Source organism: Crassostrea angulata, chromosome 8, assembly GCF_025612915.1.
Source record: "Crassostrea angulata isolate pt1a10 chromosome 8, ASM2561291v2, whole genome shotgun sequence".
NCBI classification, from domain to species: Eukaryota; Metazoa; Mollusca; class Bivalvia; order Ostreida; family Ostreidae; genus Magallana; species Magallana angulata.
The window spans coordinates 36405193-36415552 of NC_069118.1; the positions used below are offsets into that span (position 1 = coordinate 36405193).

The 10360-nt window shown below is 33.3% G+C and overlaps 1 protein-coding gene across 1 annotated transcript in view; it reads right to left on the reverse strand.

Moving 5' to 3' along the window:
• Window positions 1-6846: 6846 nt before the first annotated feature.
• LOC128160477 (uncharacterized) overlaps window positions 6847-10360 on the reverse strand; it is an 11292-nt gene continuing 7778 nt past the window's right edge. The window contains exons 2-4 of the mRNA XM_052823808.1: window positions 8754-9188; window positions 8387-8602; window positions 6847-8271 (exon numbers count right to left, since the gene is read on the reverse strand). Of these exons, the coding sequence (XP_052679768.1) occupies window positions 8026-8271; window positions 8387-8602; window positions 8754-9188 (897 nt within the window). The 3' untranslated portion in view covers window positions 6847-8025. The remainder of the gene's footprint in view (window positions 8272-8386; window positions 8603-8753; window positions 9189-10360) is intronic.

The window sequence follows — 10360 nt, forward strand, 5'->3', positions numbered from 1 at the left end:
CTTAAACCTCAATGAAATTGGCATTATGGTGTTTACTTTTTCTTAGAACTGCATATGCTTTCTTATTCTATTCAAAATTCCCTTTTATAGGATGTTAGTGTAAGGTAAAGGTAGCAAGGGTCAGTTTCGGATTATTTATACATGTTAATGACTGTATTTGGTGAAGTATAAGTGTTGCTAAAAGTCATGAAATAGTTTTTAATGATTATAATTAGTTAGAGAGATGTCTTCTGTTGAAATTGGTATGCAACATATGGGTCCCTAATGACTAATATTAAGTTCATGAGAATCCTGAAAGTACCGGAAAACTTTTCATCTTGCAGCTATGACTGTTGTGTTGGCTTTACACAGTGACATTGCAATTAAATTACAGACAAGGGGTAAAATATAACATGAAACATTTCATTTGAAGGGGAATAGTCAATGTTTTTACATTTTTACAGGAATTTACGCTTTCTTGATATAACTGATTGTAATAAAAATGACTTTTGAATAATTAAAAGTGGTCATTATTATCCTGAAAACCTTACAGAAACAGTTTAATTATTACAAGGTGATTGGTTCAGCCGGGAATGGGGGTGTTACTAAATCAGAATTAAATTAACTTTTTTATTTTTCAATTAAGTATGATCAAATTTAAAAATTTCTACTTTAAATTACACAACCTAGCTTTCTGATTGTAAAGTGTTTTTGTGAGAAATAAACTTCCAGACTAAATGTCAAAGGTGGCAGTGGATATTTATAGTTTTGTGTGAAAGACCGGTCAAATTTTTGAAAAAGGGGGGGAGGGGGACCTGACATTTGAATGGTTACTTTAGGGGCATATATAGTCAGAATAATTATTGTTCAGTACAGTTCATTTATTCGCCCAAAACCATTTCAAACATATGGTACATGAAGAATAAAATAACATTAAAACATACATATAAATTGAAATTGCAATCATTTGTTGGGGAGTGGGGCACATGTCCATTGTTGATCAATATACCGGTATAATTACACTTTAGTATTGGTAGTTTTTTTATCAAATAGGGAAAGAAAATGCTACTGTAACAATGTTGTCAAAATTTTCACTTCTGGATTTGTGCTTGAAAAAGAGGATGCATGGGTCCCCTCAAATAATCGATAGGTTTTTGCATGGGTAGACAATATCCAGAGAACAGTTGCTTCTAGCAGTTGCTTGGGGCTTGTTCATGCCTGCCAGTGAAAAGGTAAAAAATGTAAAATTTTTAGAAAAAAAATTGAGATGGGGCTCTTCTAGTAAATGTAATCATATGGAAATCTTAAGAGTCAGGACTATGTTTACCTTTGCATGCAGAACAATTTTAACAAATTTTAACAACCCTGCCCCCCAACCCACATGTAAGAAATACACTACCCGGGCCACTACGTGTATATCTAATTGACATTTCTTTATTCAACAGAAAAAACTGTCACAGTGGTATTTAGAAAATTTACATACATTGTATCTCAATATGCATGTATGATGTATGTGATAAAATTATACCTGTATTAAAAAAGTACAACTAGTTCTAAATACTTGTATAGTTACATGTAGATTGCTTCAGACAACCCTTTATATTCTTTAATATATTATGAGGTGTAATTATATTTAAATTATCAAATGCAACTTAACTGATCAAGAACTTCTAAAACCAGTAGTCACAAATTTCAATCTTCATATTAAAAAAATGAAGTACCTTAAATTGATTGGTATTAATACAACTAAAAAGATTGATAAAAAAAGCTAGCAACTATGTCATTGAATGTATTTTCCTTCTCCTTGACATTTACATGTATGTTTACTTAATGAATAAAACCATGCATAGTCATTATTTGAATTTCATTATCTAGTAATCCTACTGGTATGAATCAGGAATATTAATTTTATAAATCTGAGTGACAAGTATTCAGTTGATTGTGAAATTCTATTGTGATAATACATGTACATGTTCATCTACATGTACCATCCAAATTCACCAATAGCCTGTTACTGATTACCTGACATAATAGCAAATAGGAGGTTTTGTTTATTGCAAAAAGTATGTGTTTAATTATGATCTACAATTTTGTGTGACCCAAATAAAGCTAAAGATACATGCAAATCTTAGTTAATTATAGCTGATCAAGTTTATAGACTTTTGAAAATTTAACTTGGTCAGTTTAGTATTATATATAAATAATTAGATTATGAAAATATTAATAATTTTAAGAAATAACCTCATCACTACAAATTAATGCATTGTATGATAGCATATACAAGTTTCAAAGATGACAAAAAAATATCATGGTTTTTAAATTTCTGTAAGCTCTGTTTTTTTTTTTTTGGAAAAGCCATTAAGAAGCCTTAATTGGAGCAAAATTGAATTATTGTCGCCCTGTACAAAATTGCTCGGCCATATATATTCCTTATAAGTGAAATATTTCTCCTGACAAAAATTAATGATATTCACAAATCTTATCTATCATAAAAGTTTAAGTTACAGGCAGACTTATTATACTAACAGGTTTTTGCAGTAAAATAAATCTCTAAAAAATACAGCTCATATTGCTTTAAATAGTCTAATATTCTAATAATCTAAGATTTTCTATCATTGAAAAGTGGACCTAGGTGAAATTAACGTGCAGAATTTGGCGTTTGTACCTTTATTATATCTAAATAATTAGAGTAAACAAGTTAAAAAAAAATCCGTAGACCCTTCCCAAATGAAGGAAAATGCAGCAAAGAAATAGCTCCATGTGCGTTTTAATAATTTTACATTTGTCTTTCAATACTGTGTTTGATTGAATAATTTAATTAGTAGCCCTGGGTGTTTTTGTTACGTAGATGAGAGTGGGCTTGCCTGAGATAAGCCAAGGAGACACACTGTGTATACCTCATTAGTACCTATTGTTCTTTCACAGACCTTGCAATTAACTAAGAATTCTTAAGTGTCTTTGTAACGGGCACGTTCTGTGTATACCAATTAACCACCCTATTGTTCTCCTAATGCTACAATCAACAGAGCAAAGGTACATACACACGACTCGTGAGAACAGGTGTCCGATCGAGCAGTGCACACGTGAAAGCAGGAACGAATCGAAGGGGGGGGGGGGGGGTCTGCCATTACTCTGGATGTCAAACAACACCCTTTTGTAAAAAAAGAATGATTTATACACTTCTATTGAATTAATTGTTGTACATATATAAACGGAAAAAAGAGAAAGTGACCACCTTCTTCCAATTTTAATTTACTACATGTAAGTCACAATCACATTCTTGCAGTGTGCGTACCATAATTATGTCATCATCACCAATTTATTTATCAGGCACGTAGCATGGGGGGGGGGGGGGGGGGGGGGCACTTTTTCTCGCAGCAAAGATTTTGTTAAAATTGAATTATCATGGAGTTGCCCCCCGCCCCCTCCCCCACTTTTTTTTGGGAGTATGTTAATCATTGAATATACATGTAGGTAGACTACGCGCTACCGCCCCCCCCCCCCCCCCTCCCCCACGGATTAAGATTTTCGTGATTTTGGGTAGTTTATAATGGACTTCTAGCTTTTGATATCTCAGGCATGAAAAGGGCGACGCATTCTAGACTTGCATTCATAATGGATATTAAAATATATGCACACTTGGACCTTTTCATATAATCTTGATTTGTGAACAAATCCAAACGGCTCTGATCAGTAAGCATATCACTTCTGAATTGGGGATTGGGATTCAAGGTGGAATAACACATCGTCATAAAATGGCTGACCTCTGATCAAAACGACATGTTGTTTTATTAAAAGGATTTTATCGACGGCAACATGTAACCTACTTCACAGCCGAGTGGATAAAGTGTCGGGCTTGTGATCCGTACATACCGAGTTCGAATCCCGCAGCTAGGGGCTTTTGTTGTTACTTACTGAATTGATTTTTTAAGATATTCCTTTTTTTAATCCCCAATTTGCAAATTTTTCGCTTATTTGACATATGTATAGTTTATTTATCATTATATCTTTCATAATCAAAGAATTTAAAGTTAATTCGAAAGACTTTTTCAAGGTGTGTTATTCCACCTTAAGGCAATGGGGGTTGGAAGTAGATTTAAATATTAAAATAATTTTGTACTTGGTACAAGTATGCGATTGAAATTAATTCCAGTGTTTATTTAGTTGAACTTCTTCTCCTTTTGGTCACCCTCTTGATATAGGGACTATAAAAAGAGCGATATTTGAATGGTTGAACGACATGTTATGTTGATCATCTATTGTATGGCCTTCGTCGGATTTTTTCTGCAAAGATGTATCGCTGTTGACCAGTGCACCCATTTCCTCTAAAAAATAATTCGGCACTCAGAGCCATTATTTAATTAATTTATGTCTTTTTAATTGTTGGATCTCACAAAATATTCATACAAGTATAGGCACGTACTCGTAGCATCGTTATTGAAAATCGGGGCAGACTCATCCAGAAAATCTTAACAAGCAAAAAGAATACAGAATATATGCATGCATTTCCAGTCAAATTCGGTTTAACCCTCCCCCCCCCCCCTAAAATTTACCGCCCGGGTATGAATACATGTACCTTCCGACGCCCCTGGGTAATTAAACGAGAAACGATTATAAAATGATAAATCATAACTGATGAGTATAAAAATAGGTAAGGGGATTTTAAAATCTGCTAGTTAAAAAAACCCAACAACATTCATTTTTTCAATAATCAGTTAATGGTCCTTTATGATATCATTCAAATATCTAATTACATGTGCCATAATAAAGTGCGCCGTAGCGCATATGGTAGCGCGTGCGCCTACGGACCCAAGGGTCGTAGGTTCGGTTCTCATTGCCGGCGTTGATTTTTCTCCAAATTTTCCTTCGGTATGAATTATATCCATCCAGCAATGCCCAGTAACAGTTCCCAATTCTCGGCTCGATACAAATTTGACAAATAAATTCAAGCATGCATTGAAATATGTAGTATACACAGCCTTCCGTTGATATATATATATATATATATATATATATAAATATATACACATGAGGGTTGTTAGTTCGCAGACAAGTTCTTTATCTAAATCATGCAAAGTAAAAATCGCTTAATCTTTTGGAAAAAAAAAAATAAAGTGTGAAAAAATTCGTGTGATTTTTTGCAGACTTTTTTTTTCATTTGGTTGTCAGTTCATAAAACATACTTCATCCTGTACACAGTAATTTTGCCGTAAATTACTTTGTCCACGAACTTCTCTAACAATCCTCGTATAGATATACACGTGTTGAAATTAAATTGTCACACGCCTCGGATCGGCTTTGTTTCTTTGCTTCACCTCTGTATATAAGTAATTTTTTTCAGCCATGATATCTTTTTTTTTCACTTCAAACATTTTATATTCAAAGTAATATATTTATTATCGGTTCTGAGCATTCTATTATCTATTTTCACATCGTAACACTCTAATGAAAAGCAAAAATCCATCAAGTAATTAAGTACCCCCCCCCCCCCCCCCACACACACACACACACCCTTTCCCCGATAATTCAACATAATTATACCGATATTTATACCTTAATATTGCCGCGGACGCCATGTAACAACCTCCTGCTAAAGTCAATTAGAACTAAATATTGGTTTTACTATAAAGATGTATGAAGCATTACACACTCTGGTACTGCATGTAACGTTATAATGCTATTTTTAAAGCACCCCCCCCCCCCCCGATCTACCCCTAATCCATCGTGTTCATAATTATAGATGTAAAATTGATAATATTACGGTGTTCATATGGACAAAGAAAGTAACTCTTCAGATTTTCAAGTTTTTTGAATGGCATTATTCTTATAGTACACCACAGATCGACTGTTCTAACCGAAACGTTTGTGCCCCGATTTGTCTGTAATAATAAATTATTACATCCGGTTTTCAACTCGGGCAAACTTGTGTTGCTAAGTTTGTATTTCTGTCCAGTTTTAAAGGTAATTCAACTGATTGCAACTCAGTTGCACTTAAAATCTAAAATACATCTTTTTGTTCTTTATTGATTGCTAGATGAAAAATAGATACTTATAGTAAATCAAAGGCCTGAAGGGCCTGAGAGTCGACTCGCATTTGATTGTCAACAATGGAATGGGCAAAGTACAAAGATAAAGAATATTGTGTGTCTTCTTAAGTTTCAGGGCATTGCAGATATGATGCATGAACGTTTGAATATGCATGAAAAGAGAAATTTAGTTTTTGTACCAGAAGCTCGACACTGCACATAAATGGATACCATTACACATGTATATAAAGCCTTCAATTTTTTTGTACACCCAATTGCACCTAAAAGTTGAATTCACTCTTGGTATTAGGTTTTGCGCCATTATTTGTTTTAAGCGTATATTCTGTTTGTAAATAATGCATTCATCTGGTCATTTGATGTTAGCATTCTTCTAGCTTTGAAAAACATGTAAAATTTGATAATGACACAGCGATGCAGCAAGATGTACATCGGCATGGGTGAAACATCTATATCGAAATACTTTAAAATGTAAAGGGTTGTATAAATATCAGCAGACAAAGATATATACATGGGGGACAATCCTCATTACGAGTCATGTTCAGCTTTAATGTCTTTCCATCCTGTAAAATGACATTATTACGTATAGGATATTCAATTTAGCATTAATTTCAATACACTGGACGTGTTTTCAAAATTACCTGTTAGTGACCCTTTCTTGAAAAAAATAAATATTGTTTGACTATCCTCTTTTCAACTATCAGTTTTCAATACTAATCAATCTTTTTTCTGCAATTCCTTAACAGAACCAGTCATTTCATTCACAGTTGGGAAAAAAATTGCCCCTTTGTCAACCATATTCAATTAAATGAATGGAAACCAGTAAGAGATATGAACAGTTTTATTCATAAAATGCAAGAAATACAGTATAATCTGTCAGTTATGAAACGTTTCACCATTTTCATATAAGCCATTAAATAAAAATTGACTTATAAACAGCATGCATATTGTCTAATAATCCAATCAGTGGCGAATGGACAAAGTAGGAAGTTATGCATGCTAAGTCGATAATCAATGGTGCTATAAGAGACAGTCCACTTATACTATATTCCCTACTTCAATCAGAACAATGGAATAATGAAATCTGCTACAATACTCAAAACAACTACACTTAAAAAAGAAAAATTACATGGTTATGACTAGATTTCATGAGAAATTCTTTCTTGACTAGCTTACATTGCAGGAGAATTCATTGTTTATTTAAAAAAAAACCCTGTTTCATGTCAAAGTCTTTAAAATCAAATATAGATTTTTTTCACTTAGTCTAAAAAGAAACAGCATAAGCATGCATCAACTTGCTCGAAAAGAATAAAGATAGCATCTGCTCCAAATAATTAGTTCTACAATTACTCAACGTTGAAATCGTTTGTCAATTGTGTATATCAAACATCACTTGATTTCTCACAAGTTTTTTAAAGTAGAAAAGACATGACAAAACTCTTTTCAGTACGATCAAAATAAAAAAACTCAAATACACACATCCGTGCAAAAGCTGGAAGTGAAAATTTTACATATAAAACACTTTATGGTAAGAGAGATTACTGTGCAAGAAAACATATTGCTCAAAATTACAAGTTAATAGTGAAACTTGACAGGAAAACTAACACTAAAATCTTACAGCTACATTACATGCAAAATGAAATGTTTTCAACTTTTGCCTTGGGCACAAAAGAGAGGTAAACTTGTTACTTGGCTTTCAGCTGCCTTGCATCTTAATTCAAAAAGAAAAGCATTCATAGAGAAGAGCTAAAAGGATATTCCTTTTAATCAAACTTTAAAGTCAGATTATGTTGCATACTTGTCACATTAACTAAAAGACTGATGTAAATTAAAATGCTTGAAAAAAAGCAATATTTCAGAAACACTTCTGAATTTCTTAAAAGAAAAATTGCAAAATTCAAAAATCCAATGAACACAATTTAAGGCCTGATTGAATCATCCAGAGCTTATATAATGCCTAAACTCATTGTACGTTTGGGATCTTAGCCAAAAGACTAGGAGTTTAAAGAGAAATCTGTGTAACTTCGTCATGTTGGACTGTTATGGATGCCTTCATTGGTAGTTTATTTATCAAGGCCTCTTCAATTTCGTTTTCTTCACAATTAAGGAATGTGGCGATCTTGTTCAAGGAAATTCTGTAAGCTGGATAGGCTTCCCCATCGTCAATGATAAGACTGAGGCTGTTTTCCTCCATGTTAAAAGCCATGATGTTTTCTGTGAGCTTTAGCTGACTCGGAGCCTCCACGGTCTGACAAATAAAGAAAATATTAGAACAAGTTCTTCCCAAACACATGCATGATTTTTTTAAATACATATGAAAACATTTTTAAAAAAAAAAGAAAAAAAAAGTGATGTTATTATACCTCAACTTCTGTCCTTCCAGTTGTTGAGACAGACTTCTCGTTGTTGTACGTCTGTACAACAACATCAGTGATTTTCAAGTGTTGGCCTATACCCACTTCTTTTTCGGCAAACTCTCTCCAAAGTGACACTTTGCACTTGCCCGTCCCATCCTTTAAGGTTATAGATTTGACTTTAACATCTCTTCCTCTAACTGATACAGTTCTTGCGATTTCTTCCTACAAAACATATACAGCTACTAAGGCAGTGTTTAAATGAGGTTTTAAAAAAATGCTAATTGCTATTGTAAAATGCAATCATTTACATTAAGCATGGATGTTCAATTATGTTACACAGCGGTCATGCTATCTAGTTAACTATTATACTTACAGCAACAACTTGTCCACGGACAGACAGCATCGACTTAACTGGTGACTTGTCTATCTCTTTCAGAGTAACCTCTGCAGAGGCTGGAGGGTTAGCCATAACTTGTGCAGCATTTTCAATTTCTGATGGAACTGTTATGGGTCCAATTCTGGACACTCTGGATTTGGATGTTATTGTAATGGAGTTGTCAGCCTTAATAATTGTGTTAAATAGCATGGCAGATTTTCCTTGTTCTAAATCTTTCACTTTTGTTAAATCATACAGTGTACATTTCGCAGCCATGGTAGTATCTGCAATTCCTAGAATCAAATATTTCTTTTCTTCTCCATCTGCATTAACATATTCCTTTTGTCGTGAAATGGCACAAATCTTCACACTTATTGGTGGCACATATGGACCTTCACGCTTCATTTTAAATAACGCTTGTAATGTTGGCATCTGAAATCAATAAAAAAATTGTTTTTGAGTGCATGCACCAATTTGATCATTTAAACTAATTGAAACTTAATTTTCTTTAGAAAAAAATAATCAACCTCTGTACCATTTAGTAAAATGCAATTGAAAATTTTTTATTAATGGGATTAATCATTAAATAAGATCAATGTGAAAGATTTATATAAATGGGCTTATGGTCCGAGTAATATGATTCCAAAGTGCCTACGTCAGATATATACTCAGGGTTAATGTTAGTATAAATTTGGTCCAGTAAAGTACCATAGTCTGTAGTGTTTTCCTGTACAAGCTGTCTCAATGAATACTTTTGAGTTAAATAATCTACAAATGATTTATCATTATTCAGATTTCTATTGAAATCCCCCATGATAATTATAGAACCTTCAAAATTCCCCCACTTATGAAACAATTCTTCAAAGATTTTTTTAAATGTCTGCAGGGTTGAATTTTTTGGAGGACAGTAAAGGAAACACAAACATATAGGATTATCATTGTAAACAATATTCCCACAGACTACTTCTACTCCAAAATTTGACAGACTTTCCAAAGACATTGTAGGTTTGTGGTAAACGGCTATTCCATGATATGGTCTTTCTTCAGCATTACAGCCTTTACCATCACATCGAAACAATTCATAACCAGAGATTTTATATGATGCTGAACTTTCACATTTCTTTAAACGTGTTTCAGACAATCCCAATATATCTGCATCTTTTAAAATGAAATCACTTTTAAGATCAACAAAGTGCTTGTGTAAGGACCGTGTATTGTGATATACAATCTTAAAACCTCTCATTTCACACAGCAAAGGGATTGAAAAATTTAGTTGTGCATGATTTCGCAGTCTGCACATTTCCTCTTCAACTGCGCTAGAGACTTTGATGTTTCCTTCGGAAAAATCAAGTAAGTATAGGGAGGACAGATTCTGTACTCTACTTAAGCCTACATAGTACATGTGTTCTATTTTTGGGGGGCCTAAATGAATAACAGCACTTGAAAGTGTACAACCTTGGGCTTTATGAATAGTTTTTGCAGAAGCCAATGTAAGTGGAAATTGTCTTCTGGTAATTTGGAAAGAGTAGTAATAGTTATACTGAAATTTTCTTGTAATTTCAAGAATAGGTGTCCAAGAAAATGAAATAGAATCATTGTACAAG